The 24443-nt window shown below is 41.5% G+C and overlaps 1 protein-coding gene across 4 annotated transcripts in view; it reads left to right on the forward strand.

Annotated features, from left to right (window-relative positions):
- The window catches only part of NMU (neuromedin U), a 128528-nt gene extending 113089 nt beyond the window's left edge, over positions 1-15439 (forward strand). For 2 of the 4 annotated variants that reach the window (XM_069744455.1, XM_069744456.1), the window contains 3 exons: positions 6028-6081; positions 8236-8274; positions 15137-15439. In XM_069744455.1, the coding sequence (XP_069600556.1) occupies positions 6028-6081; positions 8236-8271 (90 nt within the window). In that variant the 3' untranslated portion in view covers positions 8272-8274; positions 15137-15439. The remainder of the gene's footprint in view (positions 1-6027; positions 6082-8235; positions 8275-15136) is intronic. The other 2 variants (XM_069744454.1, XM_069744453.1) reach the window with 2 other exon arrangements.
- Positions 15440-24443: the final 9004 nt, after the last annotated feature.

A 24443-nucleotide genomic window follows, 5' to 3' on the forward strand; every position in this document is an offset into this window, starting at 1 on the left:
AAGCAGGTTCACACTGAGCACATGTGTCAGACGTGACAGAGTCTGGAGACACTGTGGAGAGTGATCTACTGCTTGCAGCATCCTTCAGCATGACCGGTTTGGCAGTGGGTCAGTAATGGTGTGGGGTGGCACTTCTTTAGAGGACCGCACAGCCCTCCATGTGCTCGCCAGAGGTAGCCTGACTGCCATTAGGTACCGAGATGAGATCCTCAGACCCCTTGTGAGACCATATGCTGGTGCGGTTGGCCCTGGGTTCCTCCTAATGCTGGACAATGCCAGACCTCATGTGGCTGGAGTGTGTCAGCAGTTCCTGCAAGATGAAGGCATTAAAGCTATGGACTGGCCCGCCTGTTCCCCAGACCTGAATCCGATTGAACACATCTGGGACATCATGTCTCGCACCATCCACCAATGTCACGTTGCACCACAGACTGTCCAGGAGTTGGCGGATGCTTCAGTCCATGTTTGGCAGGAGATCCCTCAGAAGACCATCCATTGCCTCATCAGGAGCATGCCCAGGCATTGTAGGGAGATCATACAGGCACGTGGAGGCTACACACACTACTGAGCATCATTTCCTTGTCTTGAGGCATTTCCACTGAAGTTGGATCAGCCTGTAACTTCATTTTCCACTTTGATTTTGAGCATCATTCCAACTCCAGACCTCCGTGGGATAGTAGTTGTGATTTACATTGACCATTTTTAGGTTTTATTGTTCTCAACACATTCCACTATGTAATGAATAAAGATTTACAACTGGAATATTTCATTCGGTGATATCTAGGATGTGGGATTTTAGTGTTCCCTTTATTTTTTTTGAGCAGTGTACAAACACTGATAACTTACGGCCCCGGGACAAAAGGAAAAGGCAAAGGCAATAACACATTTTACCATACCCCCTACACAGGAATTTCTAAAAACTGACACCAAATGGAAACTAGATGGACTGGACCTTCCGGTGCTCAGGAAGGATATAATGGAACTAGAGAGAGTACAAAGGAGGGCAACAAAATTAATAAAGGGGATGGGAGAACTACAATACCCAGATAGATTAGCGAAATTAGGATTATTTAGTCTAGAAAAAAGACGACTGAGGGGCGATCTAATAACCATGTATAAGTATATAAGGGGACAATACAAATATCTCGCTGAGGATCTGTTTATACCAAGGAAGGTGACGGGCACAAGGGGGCATTCTTTGCGTCTGGAGGAGAGAAGGTTTTTCCACCAACATAGAAGAGGATTCTTTACTGTTAGGGCAGTGAGAATCTGGAATTGCTTGCCTGAGGAGGTGGTGATGGCGAACTCAGTCGAGGGGTTCAAGAGAGGCCTGGATGTCTTCCTGGAGCAGAACAATATTGTATCATACAATTATTAGGTTCTGTAGAAGGACGTAGATCTGGGTATTTATTATGATGGAATATAGGCTGAACTGGATGGACAAATGTCTTTTTTCGGCCTTACTAACTATGTTACTATGTTACTATGTTACTATGTATAAATAAAAAGGAGCACAGGATGCTAATTCTGCTAGTCACGTTGTAAATGGGACAGATAGATGGAAAGGATGAACAAACATGTGAACAGATCCTAAAGGAAAGTTTGTATGTGAGTTGTGTAAACTGTTGAGTGCACTTAATCAGCAAAGAAAACCCTTAACAGCTTTCTTATATGATATATGATAATTCCCATTCATTTCTAATTAGCACCTGGACAATATATTTTCCACAACACAAACAAACTGTAAACAAATATGTCATTAGCCAATTTCAGCAGCATAATGAAAACATTTCTATAATTTGCATGAGTTTTCAGGCTAGGCTCACACATCACATTGCAGCATTCCAAGGCCATGTTCACACATAGTGTTAATACGGATTTATTGTGATGCACTTTAGCCACATTTTGTGTAACAACATACTCAACAACAATCTTTATGGATTATTGCATTTTTCCCTTTATTTGATGCATTTTCGATGCAAATTTGAAGCAACATTTTTAAAATGTTTTGGGGGTGGTTATACAGAAAAGCTTTCATTCTGCACTTAAAGAAGCACTCCTCCCACCAAAGTTTTTAACCTCTTAATACGTTGAAATTATCATATTACAAAGCACTATGTACAGTTGAAACCAGAAGTTTACATACACTATATAAAAAGACACATAAGCATGTTTTTCTCCATATCTGACAAGAAATCAGAATAAACCTTTTCCTTTTTTAGGTCAGTTAGGATTACCATAATTATTAATATTTGCCAAATGCCAGAATAATGAGAGAGAGAGAATGTTTTAAGACATTTTTATTACTTACTGCAAAGTCAAAAGTTTACATACATTTCATTAGTATTTAGTACCATTGCCCTTAAACTGAATGACTTGGGTCAAACTTTTGGGATATCCTTCCACAAGCTTCTCACAATAGTTTGTTGGAATTTGGGCCCAATCTCTAGGACAAAACTGGTGTAACTGATCTAGGTTTGTAGGTCGCCTTGCTCACACCGGCCTTTTCAGCTTTGCCTATAGATTTTCAATAGGATTAAGATCAGTTCTTTGTGATGGCCACTCCAAAACATTGACTTTGTTATCCTTACTTCCATTTTGGCAGTATGCTACTGGTCATTGTCCATTTGGAAGATCCATTTCCGCCCAAGCTTTAACTTTCTGGCTGATGCCTTGAGATGTTGCTTTAGTATTGCCACATAATCTTCTTTTCTCATGATGCCATCTATTTTGTGAAGTGCAGCAGTCCCTCCTGCAGCAAAACAATCCCACAACATAATTCTGCCACCCCCGTGTTTCACAGTTGGGATGGTGTTCTTAGGCTTTCAAGCTTCTCCCTTTTTCCTCCAAACGTAACGATTGTCATTATGCCCAAAAAGTTCAATTTTAGTTTCATCAGACCACAGGACGTCTCCGAAAATTAAGGTAGTTGTTCCTGTGTGCATTTGCAAATATTAACCTGGCTTTTTTCTTTTTCTTTTGGAGTAATGGCTTCTTCCTGGCAGAGCAGCCTTTCAGCCCATGTTGATCCAGTACTCGCTTCATGGTGGATATTGACACAATCTTACCAGTTTCCTCCATCATATTCACAAGGTCTTTTGCTTTTGTCCTTGGGTTAATATGCACATGTCAGATCAAAGCAGATTAATCTCTGGGACACAGAACCCATCTCCTTCCTGAGTGGTATGATGGCTAGACGTTCCTATCTTGTTTGTACAGATGAACGAGGCACCTTCAGATATCTTGAAATTGTACCCAAGGATGAGCCAGACTTGTGCAAGTCCACACTTTGCTTCCTGATATCTTGGCTGATTTCTTTAGACTTCCCCATGATGCTACACAAAGAAACAATGTGTTTCAGGTGTGTATTAAAATACATCCACAGGTGTGTCTCTAATTAACTCAGATGTTACCAAAAAACAGAAGCTTCCAAACTCGACATCATCATATGGGCAGCCCAGAATTGTTTAAAGGCATAGTAATCTTAATGCATGTAAAGTTTTGATGTTGCAGTAAGTAATAAAAATGCCTTAAAACTCTCTCTCATTATTCTGGCATTTGGCAAATATTAATAATTATGGTAATCCTAATTGACCTAAAACGGGAAAGGTTTATTCTGATTTCATGTCAGATATTGAGAAAAACATGCAGATGTGTCTTTTTATATATGTATGTAAACTTCTAGTTTCAACTGTACTTACAATTGTTCATTTTACCTTTCTACCCAGTAAATTATTCTTTTCTCTGCTCTATGTAGAAACAGGAAGTCTCTTTTCCTTGCAAAAATCAATCCCCTCTTCAATTTCTGACCCAGCTGTTCCCTCCTCCCCCTGCCAGGCTCCCCATATAAGCCTCCAGAGGAAAAAAAAACCCAGATAAACAGACTTTAGATGCATAGTGAGCATGAATTTTCATGAAATCGCATCCACTTTGCTTGTCTAGTTAAATGCAGCAAATTTTCTACACACAAAAACAAACAAACAAACAAAACAACAGTATTTAGGCTATGTGGGAACATCGTCATTTTGCTGCCATGATTTCATTTATTTGCTAACTTTCTTTCCTATCAAATTTTAGCCAAGTTTTGAAAAAAGTGAAAGGCAATAGGTTGTACTGCAATGTAGCCACGGCGTATAAACGCGAATATCTTATCTTCAATACTGATGACTGTGATGTGTATAAGCAGAACTAAAAGACCTTTTACTTCACAAACTGTTCTTTGCATATTGTATAGTTTGTACACTAACACTGAACATATCCATCTGTTTAATGTCTGCCAAGAAGGATCCTTTTGAGATGGTTTAGTGAATCCTGCATTGAGCAGGAGTCGGACACGATGACCCTGGAGGTCCCTTCCAACTCTAACATTCTATGATTCTATGGTTCTATGATCTGGCACAATTGATTTTCCCTCATTTCTTTTGCTTGAAGTTACATGGATTGTGACTGAGCCAGGATTGTCATTGTTAAAGGGGTTATCAGGGAGTTTAACATTGATGGCCTATTTGTAGGATAGGTCATCAATGTCTGCAATGTCTGATCGGTGATGGTGCGGTGTTGGCGGTGGCCAGAGCTGCTCAGTTATGGAGCTGCACATCACAGCTATATCAGCTGTATAGTGGCTGCACATCTGCCCCTATTCAAATCAAGAGGGGCTGGATGTCCAATACTCAGCCACGACCACTATTCCATCAGCGGAGCTGTGTAGTGCAGCTCCATAACTGAGCAGTCCCTGCCACCGCCGACACCAGGAACAGTTGATCGACGGGGGGTGCTGGCTGTGACACCCCCACCAATCAGACACTGAGCAACTATCCTGAGGATAGGCCATGAATGTTAAAATCACAGACAACCCCTTTAAACTTAGAGACATCATGCATCCATGGCTAGTTCACATATCCAGGTAAGGGGGTATTCTCAAGTGGTCTTTTGAGCAGTTCAGAGGTTTGACACTCATTACAGTTTCTTTACATCCATGTTTCTGGCAGGACGGGCTTTCGTTCTTGAGTGACAGCTCTGGGAAATAGAATTGTAGTATTAGTAGAACTATAAAGTAGAGCACAAGTTCTGCTATAACACATTTTGCTATTCGTGATTTTATACTAGATTTACATATACAGATAACAGGACATTTTAACAAGTGCACAGGTCAGCGCAGTATCAGCTGTATCTCTTCAAGGAATGAGAGGGAGAGGATGGAGGTGAGCAGCTAGCTGCTGTATATCAATGGACTGGAGAGAGTTGACTGGTATGTTAAGAGTTAACCCCTCTCCTGGATTGCAACTACTGCTCACTCCTGCCAGGCACCATCGATACATTATAAGCCTATTTTCACACAACTTTTTAGTCCGTTTTTAAGAACTGATCTCTGTTGGATCTTTTTTTTTTACTTTTTAACATTAAAGTGTATGGAAAACGGCTCTGTTAATTAGACATTAATTAACGGATCTTTTTTCCATAGACTTCAATGTCAAAAGGATCTAGCAGAGATCAGGTTTTTTTAAAACAGACTAAAAAGTTGTTTCTTTTTTGCTAACCGATTGCTGCTGGATCCATTCTAACGGATCATTACTGGACTTATGAACATAGCCATAAAGATAAAATCTCTCATTGCAGGAGAATGAGAGCAGATAGAAAAAGCAAGTCAATTGCAAACTTGCTTATTTTCATGCTGTCTAATTAAAGCAATTTAAGAACTTGAGAACACCCCTTTAAACCTTTATCTGTGTATATTCCAACAACAGAAATAAGACTGAATATAAGTATTATCTTTTAAATATTTGATATCATGTCCATTGTAGTTGATTTTATCTGGTAGCCATATCATGGGTTTATGTTGCACATTTGCATTGAGTTTCCATGCATCTAAATGATGCTTTTGCATCTTCTCAGGTTCCATAGTATTGGCAATATAAATAACACATGACGGTTTTTCCTGCCCTCTGAATTTAAATAAATCAAATACAACCTGCTAAAATATGTTTACTTAATTTATTGTGATTTTTTTCTTTTTCATTTTAATTCCAGGAAGAGGTGCAGGGACCAGGAGGCGTTTTAAGCAGAGGGTACTTTTTGTTTCGGGTATGTTATTTATACTATTTTTAAAATGCAAAAAAAATCTGACAAATATTTGTGGACTATGATATTAAAAAGGCTTCTATTAATATGAATCTGTCACTAAGCTTCACTGATAGCAACATTATGTAGAAACATAGACCCTGATTCCAACGTTGCATCACTTACTGGGCTCCTTGATGCAGTTTTGATAACATCCCCGTTTTTCCTGCTGAAGATGTAGCAGCTCTCTTAATGAGGAGCTGTGTATAACCGTTGCTCCCCACCACTGATTGACAGCGTTCTATGTACACTGTGCATAGGCAGAAAGTTGCCAAACAGTGGTGAAAGTGGGGTTTTACACAGCTCATGAAAATGGAGGACTACAAGGTAGCAGGTTTCAAGTCCTCAAGTCTTCAAGTGATAATCTGCTGCTGATAAAACAATGATTTAGCAGCAAAGTAATTGACACATCGCTGATATCCGGGTCTCAGGCTCCACAATATGCTACTTTCAGATTAGATGGCAAAATCCTGGTGACAGATTCCCTTTAAGATCACACTACCAAATCTCAGAATAAATAAGAGGCTTTTCACAACTTTGTCCTGCACGGGGGACCTCTTCCATTGATTGGAGCCGTATTGAAATTTCATTCACAGTGGGTGGATGGATGGCCGACAGTATATGGACAGGCTATTGCTCAGACCCACACTGATCATAGTATTATTCTTATGTTAGTGATATGCTTTATCATTTTATAGGGTGGGAATTTGAAGGGGTGTTCCCATCTCCAAGATCATATCCTTGTATGTGATAGGTATAATAATAATGCCTCATATTTGAAATGTAGCATGGTTCTTCTGATAAACTATGCCGCTTACCTCATGTGCAGGGCATTGCAGTAGCTTAGGTATCCATGGTTACGACCACTCATAGTTCCAGTTACCTATCAGTGCTCACAACTAGGGTTGAGTGACTTTTACTTTTTTAGGGTTGAGTCGGGTTTTGCGAAACCCGACTATCTCAAAAGTCGAGTCGAGTGAAATCGGCCGATTATGGCGAAAAGTCGGGGATCGACCAAAACACGAAACCCAATGCAAAGTCAATGGGAAATCTATCTTTTTTTTTTTTTCTCTCTCTCTCTCTCTCTCCTCCGTCCCTGAACAGAAAAGCTGGTGTTACACATTGCAAATCGCTACAGCGCACAAGCGACAAGATGGCGATAGGCGTCCACGCCCCTAAGACCTATGTCATCACTCTGCCCACGCTCCTTCATTGGCTGAAAAAATGGCGCCAAACGCGTCATACGAAACGCGACTTTGGCGCGAAGATCGCCGACTACATGGCCGATCCCACACTAGGATCGGGTCGGGTTTCATGAAACCCGACTTTGCCAAAAGTCGGCAACTTTTGAATTTGTCCGATCCATTTAGCTCAAGCCTACTCACAACTATGGATACCTAAGCTACTGCAATGCCCTGCACATAGAGTAAGCAGCATAGCTTATCCGAAGAACTGTACTACCTTTCTCATTGGAGGTATTTGCTAATATTATTAATATAACACCTACTACATAATGGGATAGGATATTGGAGATGAGAATACCCCTTTAATTACACAAAGGATAAAGCTTTATGGCCCAAATACTTCAAGGCTGGCATGAACAAGGGGGCTTGTTTGGGTCAGGGGCGTCTGTGTCATTTAGAGGCTCATGAATCCGACAAATCTGAAAAGTTACATGTGTCTTGCCACAGATCTTACTCCAGTCAGGGAGACGTGAGACACCCTAGCTCCAGAATGGTATTGGGGTCCGAGTGTAGTAACTTGTCACAGTGCATAGAATCCTGATATAATACATCCTAATCCTTATGTTTGCCATAAGGTAGCTGTCGGCTCCCCCATTAACATGCAGGCTTCGTATGTGGAAGCATGAAGGTCTACTGCAATGGAAAAGCTGGGTGCCCCTAACACCCTAGTATAACCGTAAGAAGCAAGACACCTTTTCATGACCACATACAATGAGCTCATCTTTCCTGCGCCGCATGATGGCCGGTGGTGTGAGGTTCTGAAAATATAATTGCTCATTAAGAAAAGCTAGATCATGGGTATATTACCTGCCTAATTATCCAGTTTTCTTTTTAATCTGTAGAACTCGTGATCTAATTTGTTTTTCTTTTCCAGCCACGTAATGGAAGGAGATCAGCAGGTTTCCGCTAAGAGGTATTTAGATCTTTTGCATTTCACAAAGCAAAATCATCAGCTTCAAAAATAAAAAATACTGTACCTGGTTATTGCATAAGTTCTGTAAAGAATACCTTAAAGGGAATCTGTCAAAGTAAACTAAAATAAACAGTTATGTCAAGGAGTTAGTGCCTATAAAGATCATATCGCAGTATATATTTCATTGTTGTAATTAATTCAAAAACTCATCATATCCCATTTGCAAATGAGGAGGCTTTAGTGCACCCTTGGAGTGGCTACGAGGTTGGTGCATCCATGGCGTGGCACGGGATGGTGAGGATGGTGCACCCTTGCATTGATAATTAAAATGGTGCACCCTTGGCGTGGCCGCGAGGTTGGTGCATCCTTGGAGTGACCACGAGGTTGGTGCATCCTTGGCGTGACCACGAGGTTGGGGCATCCTTGGAGTGACCACGAAGTTGGTGCACCCTTGGAGTGGCCGCGAGGATGGTGCATCCTTGGAGTGACCATGAGGTTGGTGCATCCTTGGCGTGACCACGAGGTTGGTGCACCCTTGGTGTGGCCGCGAGGATGGTGCATCCTTGGAGTGACAATGAGGTTGGTGCATCCTTGGCGTGGCCACGAGGTTGGTGCATCCTTGGAGTGACCACGAGGTTGGTGCACCCTTGGAGTGGCCACGAGGTTGGTGCACCCATGGCGTGGCACGGGTTGGTGAGGTTGGTGCACCCTTGGTATGATCATGAGGATGGTGCACCCTTGACATGGCCACGAGGTTGGTGCACCCTTGGCGAGACCGCGAGGTTGGTGCACCCCTGGCATGGCCACAAGGTTGGTGCACCCTTGTCAGGGCCGCAAGGTTGGTGCACCCTTGACGTGGTCATGAGGTTCGTACACCCTTGGCATGGCTATGAGGTTGGTTCACCCTTTACGTTGCCACGAGGTTGGTGCACCCTTACCATGGCCACGAGGTTGGTGCACCCTTACCATGGCCACGAGGTTGGTGCACCCTTGACATGGCCACTAGGGTGGTGCATTCTTGACATGGCCACGAGGTTGGTGCATCCTTTAATTGGCCAAGAGGTTGGTGCACCCTTGGCGTGGCCATGAGATTGGTGCACCCTTGGCATGAGGACGAGGTTGGGGCACCCTTTGATTGGCCATGAGGTTGGTGCACCCTTGGCATGGCCACTAGGGTGGTGCACCCTTGACGTGGCCATGAGGTTGGTGCACCCTTACGCTCTTGTCAATTTGCATACTGAGCAGTTTCCTGACTCTGATTGACAGACAGAATGAGCGCTACCCAAACCTCAACTAAGGTCGCTGTGCGTGCACACTGACCTTGAGGAAATCAGCTGTGTGGACACAGTACTGGGTTGCTCCCCTTTTGTTCATTGGCTCCGGAAATTAGCCACCGCTCACTAAACTCATACACCCAGAAGTAAACTGAGTGGCTTCAGAACAGATACATACTCCTGCTGCGTTCAGTTTTTTTTCATGCTGAATCGGAAAAAATTGCAGCATGTTGCGATTTGCAGCGCAAAGCAGATCACACTCAAGTCTATGGGTAAGTGGAAATCATTTGACTGCACTCGGTTGACATCTGAGTGCAGTCTGATTTCTGCAAACTAACATAATACAGAAGATGGAGAAATTTTGTTCTCCATCTTCTAATCGCCTAAGAGAATCGGATCACACTAAGCTGACTCTCTGATAAAACTCTAATCCAAGTTTGATCAATTACCAGAATTGATCCGATTCTCTCACATGAGAGAATCGCCACTCATGTTAGCAAACCCTAAATATTATATTAGAGAATTGCACAAATAGAAATAACCTTATATTAGGTAATATCAGGATTGGTTTCATTAGTAGTAATATCAAAAGACAAGATTGCATGGGGAAGCAAAATTTTGCCCTTGCGAATAGAACTTGCACACTTTGCTTCTGTTGCTTCCTCCATTGACAAGCACTTTGATTGAAGTAATTTCTGGGGTAATTAAATAATTTTCATTGATGACCTATACTTAGGATAGGGTAATAATGTGTACCGTAATTAGGGACCATCTTGTCCTCGGGACTATCAGCAATGATCAGAAGAGAGGGACCATGTAACATTCAATATTTATCAAGTGGAACTGCAGTGTAAAAGGGGTTATAGCACTGCGGAGAGTCCTACCGCCCATTGGATCTTCTGATTGGTGCTTACATCAACTATTAATGGAAATTCCTGAAATATGTCATTCCAAATCTATAGGAACTTCTTTGATGTGATTTGAGAGATTTTGGAAAGTTGTCCAAGGGGAAGAAATGGTAGAAGTACTAGCAAAAATGTCGCAAGTTTATTGTCATTGTAGCAACTAGCTAACTGAGCTCCTCTGAATGAATGCATTGCAGCTATTTAAGGGGAACCTGCCACCCGAAAAAACACTTCTGGCAGGTTAACGCTGTTGACTTGCAGATAAACCACATATCTGCAGGTTAATAGTGTTTTCTCTGGTGATAGGTTCCCTTTAAATTGCATCCTAAAAATTAATGAGACTAATGTAGATCTTCTAGAATATTTCTTTAACCCCTTAATGACAGCCAATACGTCTTTTAACTGACCTGAGATACAAGACAATAGCCTCCCCATACAGGTGACAATCCAGCAGCTGTCGGCTGTACACTATAGCTGACAACTTGCAGCATCATCCACAATCAGTGTTTGCACTGTACAAGTCTGTTTAACCCCTTAGATGCTGCTGTCAATAGTGACTACATCATTATAAATGGATCCCATATATAACCAAGGAAGTCAAACGCCAAATATATAAGAAAATAGATAATTTTTATTTCAAAATAACTAAACAAGACATTTAAAATACATATAAGGAGGGAACACACCACAAAGTAAACTGCAACACATACATATGTACCAAAAAAATATACCAAAAAAATATAAAGGGGTCGTACTGCTGACACAGGTTATGTACCATTTGGCACCTTTAGCCGTTACTTGCACCTTATATATTGTCTATGCCTATCTTTGCTTACTGGAAGCATAACATTATGCACATATGAGGCCACCTATGTAGGAAGCACTTATTGCACTTTACTTGAACATAATGTAGGAGGCACTTTATAATAGCTTATTTATAGCATATATTCTATTGGACGCACTGGCAGGCTATAGGCAATGGGTGCTATTCATGTATGTTATGAGCATCTGGCTTAGGGGTGGCACACCGTGGAATTGAGTCCCCACCCAGACTTATATACAATTGGGCCAGTATATTATACATTGTTACAAGTGGTTCTTTCAAAAAGGCGCTTATATTTTATATTTTTTTGGTATATTTTTTTGGTACATATGTATGTGTTGCAGTTTACTTTGTGGTGTGTTCCCTCCTTATATGTATTTTAAATGTCTTGTTTAGTTATTTTGAAATAAAAATTATCTATTTTCTTATATATTTGGCGTTTGACTTCCTTGGTTATATATGGGATGAGTTTATAGTGGAAGTGCCACGTACCTAGGCCTTGAGTCTTTTTTGATCATTATAAATGGTTAACAGAGTGTGGGGGCTTCCTATTCAACCAAATTGGTTCCCTCAGATCTTGATTTTGTGGTCCTGATGTTTGCCATGGCAATTCATGACCAAATCGCGGCCTTAGGCCAGTCTCACACGTCCAGATAATTCCAGGTACCGGAAAAATCGGTACCGGAATTATCCATGTCCGTGTCTCCGTGAGCTCCCGTGGTACATCAGTGTGAAACACGTGCGGCACACGTGTGCCGCCCACGTGCCGACTGGGTACCACACGGAGCGTGCAGGAGACAGCACAAGAGATAAGCGCTGTCCCCTGCATCTGGTGCTGAAGCAGCCATTCATATCTTCTTTCCAGCAGCGTTGGCTGGAAAGAAGATCTGAAAAATCCTTTTTTTTGTCCTCATGTTTAAAATAAAGATCCCTGTCGCCACCCCCCTCCCACCCCTGTGTGCCTTCCCCCACCCCGCTGTTACTAAAATTCTAAACATCTATCTGTGCTGAGGCTACTAGGGTGTCTTATTTTACCTATGCTCCAGTGCGAGAAAAAAAGGCTAGAATCTGGTCTATAGCTAGAAGACTTAAGACCCCTATACACATCAGAGGAACGTGCCGATAGATGACAGGCCAAACATCTTACAGTCTGGTGGGATCAGCCAAGAATCTGGTGTGCATGGGGGTCTCCTAACTCTCCCCTGACAGATTAGGGGTCAGACGATTAACATTTCAACACTTGGTTCTTCTATTGTCATAGACAACCTGGTAGTGGCCAAGCGTTCTCGTGTGTGGGGGAGGGGGAGAGATGGCTGACACTCAGCCATCCGCTATACTATGTGCATGACCAGTTTCAGTATGTCTAAATATTGGGTATTAACAGAAACAGCAAGTCAAAAACTTGCACATATTCACTTTAAATGGGCTTTATTGCTAAAATCCTGGTATTTCTCCGTACAATCAGCAGTGCTTAAATGCCTTACATAAAATGCTTCAGTAGATATTGATCCTGTACCTTCGCTGTCTTATTCTTGTTTGTCATGTCTGTTACTGCGTTAAAAATTAATTGATGAAAAATAGCAAAATTGATGGGTCTTGACTTCGCAGCCTGTCTACATTTACAGGATGTAGGGTATCATTACATTTAATGCATTGGGCAATTTAAGCTTCTTATTTAGATTAGTGTATAACAGGGCAGGAATCCAGACTCTCTGTCTATACCGTGCCAGATAGTGCTATTCTGCTTGACCATTTATTGACAGCAGGCTCCCTTTGTCTGGTACCCTAAAATTATGTTTCAACTGCTTAATCTCCTCTTAATGACTCAGTCAGTTCACCATTTAAATTTACCAAGAAGAAGGAGAAGCGTTATTTTCCATTATTGCTATTTATGTGGCACAATCAATTCTTAAAGCATATATTTGGGTTATATATTTTTAACAAATGTGTAATACAATGAAGCACACAGTTCAACCAATCTAAATGCAGTATAGAATGGATTCTTTAGGAAAGAGAGTGGTGTCCATACAAGATACAATATAGAAATACCAGGAAAGAGTTTAAAGTGGTGGTCCGATACCTATAAAGCCCTTTCTTAACCCCTAACTACTTTTGTAACCAGCTTTATTATTAAATTCCCTACACTTCTCCTTACACTGCTGTTTCCTATATGTGTTTTGTTTCCTTACTTTCTCTGACGTTATGTTTGAGAGGAGTCTCAACCGAAACGTCTCAGGAAGCTGGGGCTGCACTCACTTCTCTGCATAGTATATCACCTCTTCTGAAAAAGGAAGTCATCAGGGAGTGGCGCTGAGGTCACCTGGCACAGCTACTGTACCACCGGACCCTGATGACATCCTGGTTCAGTAGAGGTGATCAAGAATTGACCACATCCTCAGTCAATACAGTCAATGCTTCTAACACCACAGTATCTTTCCCTTGAAATGAATCATCATCAGGGGATGGTGATAGAGGCAGTGTGAGTGGGTGACGGTGACGGAGGAAGTTACTTTTGCCTTTAACCTTTTTGGCGACTTTTTAGAGCAAACAATTGCATGTTCTGCAAAACGTTGCAAATTTTATGCAGAGATTTTTGCCATTTAAAAATTCACATGGGGGAGGATGGGGATAGAGAATAGTAATGCAGAAATTTAGCAACTTTTTAAAATGAATCTAAAACATTTGGAAAAGAAACATTGATGTAAAAATCTGAAAATTAACTAAACAATAAAAGGCAACTTTTAAAAGTAGCACATCTTTTGTTGAAAATCACACAATTATTAGTAGTTATTATTGTTATAAATAGTTATTCAAGCAAAAAAATGGCAAAAATCTGATGAGGAATTAGGCCCATATCTTTCAAGTCAGCTGGAAAAAAAAACAGTAAAAAAAAAAACTTATGTGTGATCATGCTCTAATTTATTAAAATGCAACACCAAATGCGCTTTTAAAAACTGCAGAAAAAAATGTTTAAAATTCATGAAGTTTTTTGTACTAGGAAAAAATACACACAATAAATAATTTAAAGAAAGTCTTTCAATTGTGACAAAAAAAAATCCCCCTCAAAGCACACGTAAAGTACAGTATTAAAACACGAAAAATTTATAGATTTTTATAAACATTTTAAAACGTTGAAAAGCAATATTTGAGCCCTTAAAGCAGTTTCACAGGTAAAGTCATAGTAATTCCTAAGAAAAAAGACCTGCAAATTCTACTGGTTCTAAAATGCATAAGTACGACACCAGGGTGATATAATATAAAATAAAATGACCTTCTGGATCAGTGCCAATTCACCACACTATGTACTGTGTCCCCACAAGGTTCCTGACATCAACATCTAGTCGAAGCATCACATGACAGCTGCAGCCGATCTGTGGCCAATGATTGGCTGCAGCCTTCATATTTCAATCAAACAGGGATCCAAGGGGTATCGGTTCTCCTTGTGGAAAGTGATATGTCAAGCGTGCCGAGATGAGGAGGCTTTTCAATCAGAACCTCAATTTGCAGACACTGTGTTTCATGGTACTACCCCTCGTCAGTATAAAGTGTGAGATCTGGTTTGGCTGGGTGAGAGGCGTCTGACCGTTATCCAAGGGGTATCGGTTCTCCTTGCGGAAAGTGACATGTCAAGCGTGCCAAGAGGAGGAGACTTTTAAGCCGCAATCCTCCTCTAGGAAATATCAAACAAGGACAAAGATGTTTTTTCTTGTTCGGATGACAAAAGAAAAGCAGCTAGTGCAATTTTAGTTTTTAGCTTGTACACCATTTTAGCGAGTTCAATATTGCAGTAGTTAGCCTTTTATTACTATTTTACAATAATGCACATACGTGTCTTTGACCTTATCGTTTCTTTCTTACAGGTAGCTGATGAAGGGCTGACTACAAAGACATGGACACCCCATATTGTAAACTTGTAACAATCTATCACAATAGAATGTAAAGGATGTTATCATAAATTATTTTTGGCTACAACTGCCAAATTTTCCTTTATTTCTTACTTATATTAAAAGCATAATAAAACATTGTTTTTCAGTGTTCTACCGTGTATTGCTATGGTGTATAATGAGAATGACTAATGACGGGTGCCGCTGAAGAACTCTGCATGCAGAATGCAAGTTGCTGGACGCGTCTATAATGTCTTGTAAATAAATGCAATTCTCCGATCACTGGTTTAATACATTTTGTATCTGTTAGACTGAATGTTTCATTTATATACACAGCTGTTATATTCCATGTGGCACCATCAACCAGATGAATGCCACTCATGTACTTTATTTTTGCCGTATTGTAGTGAAAAGTTACACTAAATAAAGTTACCTTTTATTTTAACAAATTCAGAAAAAGTGTATCCTCAATCCATGAATTTATAACTATAGGGTATGTTTATGCATCACAGTGTTTTACTGTGGATTCAAAAATAGAAGAATAAATTATTTCACACAAATAAAATAAAACAGTTTATGTAAAAATGCACTCCCATCTATTTTATTTTTTATCACATGTGTATATGTGCATGTAAAGTAGTGGACGTCTATTATTATAGTTACCTACTGCTGCTTTCTCCAGGATCCAGCGTCGTTCTGCTTCTCTTCTCAGTGACATCACCGCAATTCCAACCATTCTGCTCACTCTAAACTCGATGCCTGAGCCGGAAGTCAATCGTACAATGGAGCCTTGTTCCGAGACTCGTTCTGATGCTCCATAGACTCACATTGTTAACCACTTCCATGTCACATAGAGTGTCGCGTGATCCAGAGAATCTCTGCAAAGCGGTGTCATCACTGAGAAGAGAAGCTGAACGGCACCTGACACTGCAGAGAGCAGCAGTAGGTGAGTATATTAATACGCTTGCCCTACATTACATGCATATATACACACATTTAATATAAAAAAATTTTAATGGAATGCATCATCAGAAAATGACCTATAAATCACATTTTTGTGTTACATGTATTTTTACCATTTTTTGTTACTATGATTTTTTTATTTCACAAATAGTGATGAGCAAGTGTGCTCAGATAACAGTTGTCCGAGCATGCTCGGGTGTTATCTGAGTGTCTCAGGATAATGATGGAATCATATGTGCCCATGGCTGCATGATTCACGGCTGTTAGACAGCCGCAAGACATGCGGGGATTGCCTGTTTGTTAGGTAAGCACTGCGACTATCTAACAGCTGCATCACTAATCACAAGCTGTATTAAAAAATATGACTATTTCAATTTTTTAATGGCCCTGAAGCTATTTTAGACCCACTCTTGAGGTTCTTTCTATAAGATTCTTTAGCAGTTTCTTTATCATCATAGACAGGATTATAATGCTTAGTAACACCTCAATTCACAGTTACCAACACATGATCTACCATTCATAACAAGTGATGTCACAACTGAACTCCTCCTACTTCCTTGAGCAGAGAAGAGCAGGAAGTAAGAGTCTAGAACAGAACGGGAAGTATGAGTCTAGAATAGAATGGGAAGTATGAGTCTAGAATAGAATGGGAAGTATGATTATAGAATAGAACAGGAAGTATGAATCTAGAAAAGAACATGAAGTATGAGTCTAGAATAGGACAGGAAGTACGAGTCTAGAATAGAATGGGAAGTATGAGTCTAGAATAGAACATGAAGTATGAGTCTAGAATAGAATGGGAAATATGAGTCTGGAATAGAACATGAAGTATGAGTCTAGAATAGAACAGGAAGTATGAGTCTAGAATAGAACAGGAAGTATGAGTCTGGAATAGGACAGGAAGTACGAGTCTGGAATAGAACATGAAGTATGAGTCTAGAATAGAACAGGAAGTATGAGTCTAGAATAGAATGGGAAGTATGAGTCTAGAATAGAACATGAAGTATGAGTCTAGAATAGAACGGGAAGTAAGAGTCTAGAATAGAATAGGAAATATGAGTCTAGAATAGAACAGGAAGTAAGAGTCTAGAATAGAATAGGAAGTATGAGTCTAGAATAGAACAGGAAGTATGAGTCTAGAAAAGAACATGAAGTATGAGTCTAGAATAGAATGGGAAGTATGAGTCTAGAATAGAACATGAAGTATGAGTCTAGAATAGAACATGAAGTATGAGTCTAGAATAGAACAGGAAGTAAGAGTCTGGAATAGAATGGGAAGTATGAGTCTAGAATAGAACATGAAGCATGAGTCTAGAATAGAACAGGAAGCATGAGTCTAGAATAGAATGGGAAGTATGAGTCTAGAATAGAACATGAAGTATGAGTCTAGAATAGAGCATGCAGTATGAGTCTAGAATAAAACATGAAGCGTGAGTCTAGAATAGAACAGGAAGCATGAGTCTAGAATAGAACATGAAGCCTGAGTCTAGAATAACACAGGAAGTATGAGTCTGGAATAGAACAGGAAGTAAGAGTCTGGAATAGAACAGGAAGAATGACTCTAGAATAGAACAGGAAGTATGAGTCTAGAATAGAACAGGAAGTAAGAGTCTAAAATAGAACAGGAAGTATGAGTCTAGAATAGAATGGGAAGTATGAGTCTAGAATAGAACATGAAGTATGAGTCTAGAATAGAACGGGAAGTAAGAGTCTAGAATAGAATAGGAAGTATGAGTCTAGAATAGAACAGGAAGTAAGAGTCTAGAATAGAATAGGAAGTATGAGTCTAGAATAGAACAGGAAGTATGAGTCTAGAAAAGAACATGAAGTATGAGTCTAGAATAGAATGGGAAGTATGAGTCTAGAATAGAACATGAAGTATGAGTCTAGAATAGAACATGAAGTATGAGTCTAGAATAGAACAGGAAGTAAGAGTCTGGAATAGAATGGGAAGTATGAGTCTAGAATAGAACATGAAGCATGAGTCTAGAATAGAACAGGAAGCATGAGTCTAGAATAGAATGGGAAGTATGAGTCTAGAATAGAACATGAAGTATGAGTCTAGAATAGAGCATGCAGTATGAGTCTAGAATAAAACATGAAGCGTGAGTCTAGAATAGAACAGGAAGCATGAGTCTAGAATAGAACATGAAGCCTGAGTCTAGAATAACACAGGAAGTATGAGTCTGGAATAGAACAGGAAGTAAGAGTCTGGAATAGAACAGGAAGAATGACTCTAGAATAGAACAGGAAGTATGAGTCTAGAATAGAACAGGAAGTAAGAGTCTAAAATAGAACAGGAAGTATGAGTCTAGAATAGAACATGAAGTATGAGCCTGGAATAGAACTGGAAGTATGAGTCTAGAATAGAACATAAAGCATGACTCTAGAATAGAACAGGAAGTAAGAGTCTGGAATAGAACAGGAAGTATGAGTCTAGAATAAAACATGAAGTATGAGTCTAGAATAGAACATGAAGCATGAGTCTAGAATAGAACAGGAAGTATGAGTCTAGAATAGAACAGGAAGTATGAGTTTAGAATAGAACAGGAAGTATGAGTCTAGCATAGAATATGAAGCATGAGTCTAGAATAGAACATGAAGTATGAGTCTAGCATAGAACAGGAAGTAAGAGTCTGGCACATCCAAACTAGTGTGAATAGGTGCATACCAGGAGCAGCTACCTCCATATACAATATACAAAGAAAAGTTGCACTCTATCATGTCAAAGCATGTCGAATATGAACTACATGAAATATGAATAGCAAAATGGCTTTTTGAACATTAGGAAAAATATTTATGAGACGCTTTGCACAGAATTTGGCCAAATAGTGTGAGTAGATGTGCCAGTCGTTTTTCTGTAATTTCTATGTTAGCTTACTGACTGAGCACTCCTCCCTTCACCATGTGGTTTTTAATTACATCTAATCAGACTTGGTTCCGGCCAACCCATATATGTAGGCTTTACTGAAAGAGGTGTCCACATTCACCCATGCATACAGACATTGGCCTTCGGTAAGTGTTCACATTTGGACAGGGAGGTTAGGGACCCATCAGACTAATGAGACCACCTTGAGGATGGTTGATGGGCTCACACTATTTGGCCAAATTCTGTGCAAAACGTCTCATAAATATTTTTCTTAATGTTCAAAAAGCCAATTTGCTGTTCATATTTCATATATTTCATATTCAACATGCTTTGACATGATAGAGTGCAACCTTTCTTTGTATATTGTACAATTTTCATAGTCATGAAGAAAAGAAAAAACTTTAAATGAGAAGGTGTGTCCAAACTTTCGGTCTGTACTGTATGTGGGTCGCCCCGTCAGGGCAGCGGGGTACTCGGTACCGGGTCCTTCGGTTCACAGGGGGATGTCACAGTGACTGACCCGGTCCATGGCCCTGGGACGTCCGTTTAAAAGGGAAAGGTCTTTAAGGGGAATGTTCATGACACCAGCTGTGGTATTCGGTCAGGGTGACCGACGCTGCTTTAAAGGGTCCAAAGGGGTGATGTTATGGCAGCTAGATGGTATACCTTCCCACAGGTGAAGTATGTCCCCAGGGCTTCCCAGGGTGTAGATGGTGGATGGTGAGAGGCGCAGTGAAGAACGAGGACACAAGGTTGCAGTCTCTTTACCTTTACTGAAGACTTCAGCACCCACAGTCCAGAGCACCGCATCTCAGGGCAGACAGAGTCCAGCCGGTTTGGAGGCAAGTCCAGAGTTCCCTTGTCCGGGTGGAAATCAGTAGCCTTCCTCTAGCACTGCAGTGTTGTCCCTTACTGCTAAGCTTCTCATAAGGTCCTCACAGATTTTATAGATGTTATGTCTCTCTCTCTGTCCCCCGGATAAGATAGGACAGGACAAACCCGTATGACCGGTGGCTTGAGGCGTTTTACAGGGACTCTATCATGCCCCAGCCTCTAAGGGGTGCCACCTTGCCTCCTGGGTGTAGGACGGGCAGGTAACGTGAAATTAGCTGTCCTGTCAATCTCTGGAGCAAGGCATAAAGGATCGTTGCTCCCTCAGTGTTCTGGCTACCGTGATCCTGCACCTCAGAAGGAGGCAGCCTGTGTAGGGCTGATCCCCCTTCTGGTATCCACTCCTTTGCTATGACTTCTTTCATCCTCTCTGCAATACAGTTCTCCTTCAGTGTCTCTTTCTAGAAGCTGCAGCTCTCAGGGCATGCACAGCTCCGTTTCCTTCTTCCTCGATCTCTGACAGGATCTCACCCCTGTCAGGGACCAACTACCTGATCGAAACTCAGCCAGCAACTCCCTAACTTTCCCTCCAGACAACCAGTTTCACCAATGTGAGGAGTAACATAATAAATAGGAACAGAGCTCCCCATGATGGCCTGGAGTGTGAAATGTGTTGCATATTTGTGATACCTGGATGCAGTTGTCCTTCTTTGCCTCCAAACGTGACACCACTCTCCCCTAGAGGAGAATGATATTACTGAAACGACCAGGACCCTGGGGTGCTGCATATATATATATATATATATATATATATATATATATACATATATATATATATATATATATATATATAGTACATTAAGAAAATAAGGAATATCAAAAATGAATTATACTCGATTAGCCTCCATGATCTCATCAGGTGGAACCCATGTTGAACAACTGTAACACAGGCCTCTTCCTGTGAGAGTAGGTTTAACTTTCTGCATCTACATTTCAATATATGCTCTACTTAAATATATACTGTATATAATATGATGAATTGATACTGTTTTTGATAAGTACACAAAGGTCCTCCTGAGTTAATCATTTCAAAAGTTTATCTTGATGCATACCGTATACCGTATATACTCGAGTATAAGCCGAGATTTTCAGCCCAAAATTTTGGGCTGAAAGTGCCCCTCTCGGCTTGTACTCGAGTCACGGTAGCGGTGGGGTCGGCGAGTGAGGGGAAGAGGGCGCTGAGGTATACTTACCTAGTCCCAGCGATCCTGATGCTCCCCCTGCCTGTCACACGGTCTTCGGGTGCTGCAGCTCTTCCTGTCAGCGGTCACGTGGGACCGCTCATTAGAGAAATGAATACGCGGCTCCACCTCCCATAGGGGTGGAGCCACATATTCATTTCTCTAATCAGCGGTGCCGGTGACCACTGATAGAGGAAGAGGCTGCGTGTTATGGACCTGGTGGTTAGGAGCACCCGAAAAGACCTGATGGTTAAACTAACAAAGGACAAGCTCTGGGAAGTGGGAGCTCTGCTGACCGCAACCCCTAATCCTATCACACACACTAGAAATAGCCGTGGAGCGTTCCTGACTCTCCCTAGACGCCTCTTCACAGCCTATGAGCTAACTAGCCCTAGAGATAGAAAATAAAGCCTACCTTGCCTCAGAGAAATTCCCCAAAGGTAAAGGAAGCCCCCCCACATATATTGACTGTGAGTTAAGATGAAAGTCACAAACACAGAAATGAAACAGGTTTCAGCAAAGGGAGGCCAGACTTACTAAACAGACTGAGGATAGGAAAGGTAACTTTGCGGTCAGCACAAAAAACTACAAAAAGACCACGCAGAGTGTGCAAAAAGACCTCCGCACCGACTCACGGTGCGGAGGTGCCACTCTGCATCCCAGAGCTTCCAGCTAGCAAGGCAAAATCATGATAGTAAGCTGGACAAGAAAACAATGAACAAATAATAAACTAGCAGGGACTTAGCTTCTGCTGGAGTAGACAGGTAACCAGAAAGATCCAAGAGCGAACTGAACCAGTACAAGAACATTGACAGCTGGCAAAGAGTAATGATCTGAGTGGAGTTAAATAGAGCAGCCAGCCAAAGAATAAACTACATCACCTGTGGAAGGAACCTCAGAAGCAGCAGCTCCACTCACAGCCACCAGAGGGAGTCCATGGACAGAACTCGCTAAAGTACCATTCATGACCACAGGAGGGAGTTCGATAACAGAATTCACAACAGCTGCGGCACCGAAGACCGTGGGACGGCAGGGGGAGCGCCAGGATCGCTGGGACTAGGAAAGTATGTCATATTCACCTGTCCGCATTCCACCCGCCGGGCGCCGCTCCGTCTTCGCGTCATCTTGCTCTGACTGTGCAGGTCAGAGGGCGCGATGACGCATATAGTGTGCGCGGCACCCTCTGCGTGATCAGTCAGTGCGGAGAGACGCCGGGACCGGACGCTGGGAGCTGCAAGCAGCGAGGTGAGTATGGCAATTTTTTTTTTTTTATTGCAGCAGCAGCAGCAATGGCAGAGCTTTCTATGGCACAGCTATGGGGCAATACTGAACGGCGCAGAGCACTATATGGCAGCTATGGGGCAATACTGAACGGTGCAGAGTACTATATGGCAGCTATGGGGCAATACTGAACGGCGCAGAGCACTATATGGCAGCTATGGGGCAATACTGAATGGCGCAGAGCACTATATGGCAGCTATGGGACAATACTGAACGGCGCAGAGCACTATATGGCAGCTATGGGGCAATACTGAACGGCGCAAAGCACTATATGGCAGCTATGGGGCAATACTGAACGGCGCAGAGCACTATATAGCAGCTATGGGGCAATAATGAACGGCGCAGAGCACTATATGGCAGCTATAGGGCAATAATGAACGGCGCAGAGCACTATATGGCACAGCTATGGGGCAATAATGAACGGCGCAGAGCACTATATGGCACAGCTTTATATGGCACATCTATGGGGCAATAATGAATGGTGCAGAGCACTATATGGCACAGCTATGGGGCAAGAATGAATAGTGCAGAGCACTATATGGCACAGCTTTATATGGCACATCTATGGGGCAATAATGAACAGTATGGAACATTATATATGGCACAGCTTTATATGGAGCATCTTATGGGGCAATAATGAACGGTATGGAGCATCTATTTTTATTTTTGAAATTCACCGGTAGCTGCTGCATTTCCTACCCAAGGCTTATACTCAAGTCAATACGTTTTCCCAGTTTTTTGTGGCAAAATTAGGGGGGTCGGCTTATACTCGGGTCGGCTTATACTCGAGTATATACAGTAATTACATGCTTAACATCAACATGTCACTGTAGAATTCATCCCTGATTTCAACTATTTAATTGTACGTACAGGTTCAGGGTAATTACATTACAAAGTGCTCGATTCTGAACCTCTGAAGATTGATAAAAACAGACACTGTTTAGACAAAGGACAAAGAACATCATGAACACAAAAGATCCTCAGGAGTATGTAGGTTTAGGTATGAAAAGGAATAACAGAGCTCAGATTGAACGGCACATGCAGAAGATTGAAGTAAACCTGTCATTTCGGTAACGTTTCAGTAGAAACTGTTGGGTGACATGTATGCGATGTTCTTCAATAGATTTTTCACGTCTGCAAGCTCTACTTCTACTATTCAGTTGTCTTAGAACTAGTGGGTGACACTAGCTGCTATGTTATCCCTCATTCACGGCACACACAGACATTATGGGTTCCTGTTCTCGTGCCGATATAGCACACAGACAGAAAAAGCAAAATGGAGGACATTATACAGCAGTACTGAGCATTGTAGAAGTGAATCCTGCTATGTGGGTGAGGTAAACATTTAGGGCACAATGACACATTAGTGTGTTAGCTGCTATGTTGTCCCTCATTCACAAGACACACAGACATTATGGGTTCCTGTTCTCGTCTCAATATAGCACACAGACAGAAAAAGCAAAATGGAGGACATTATACAGCAGTACTGAGCATTGTAGAAGTGAATTCTGCTATGTGGGTGTGGTAAACATTTAGTGTACAAGCACTCATTAGGTTTATCACCCATTTGTTGTTCCTTAAAAATCAAACAGCATATGGACCTATGTTGTTTAATGCAACTGTTCATGTCTGTCTTGTTTACTTATTCCATTAAACTCAGAGCATGTCCAATTCTCAATAGTTTTTAGGGTTCAGACTCAGACATGCAATGTCTGGCTGTCACGTTGCAGCACTGCAGGTTAATGCAGAGAAACACTAACTCCACTAGATGGCAGCAGAGTGAAGAGTGCTGAATAACCTGCAATGAGCAGACCAGCAGCCCTGCAGCAAGGCTGCCACTAGGTGGCAGCAGAATAGTCAGAGTGACGGGTCAATACCAGAGAGTAGCGCAGTACAAAGTGAAAAATCCAAAACACAGAGTCAGAGGATCTCAAAAGGCCAGTACCGGTCCATAGAGGTATCAGAAGGAAGAGATGGAATAAGGTCAGAGCTAAAGCAGAGTCGGATACCGAGGAATCAGAACACACAGGGACACACAGAGCCGGGATGGGTTGAGGAAAAGTAAACAGACACAGGTAGGGTCAGCTAAATGCAGCAG

Source organism: Ranitomeya imitator, chromosome 1 (genome assembly GCF_032444005.1).
Source record: "Ranitomeya imitator isolate aRanImi1 chromosome 1, aRanImi1.pri, whole genome shotgun sequence".
NCBI lineage: Eukaryota > Metazoa > Chordata > Amphibia > Anura > Dendrobatidae > Ranitomeya > Ranitomeya imitator.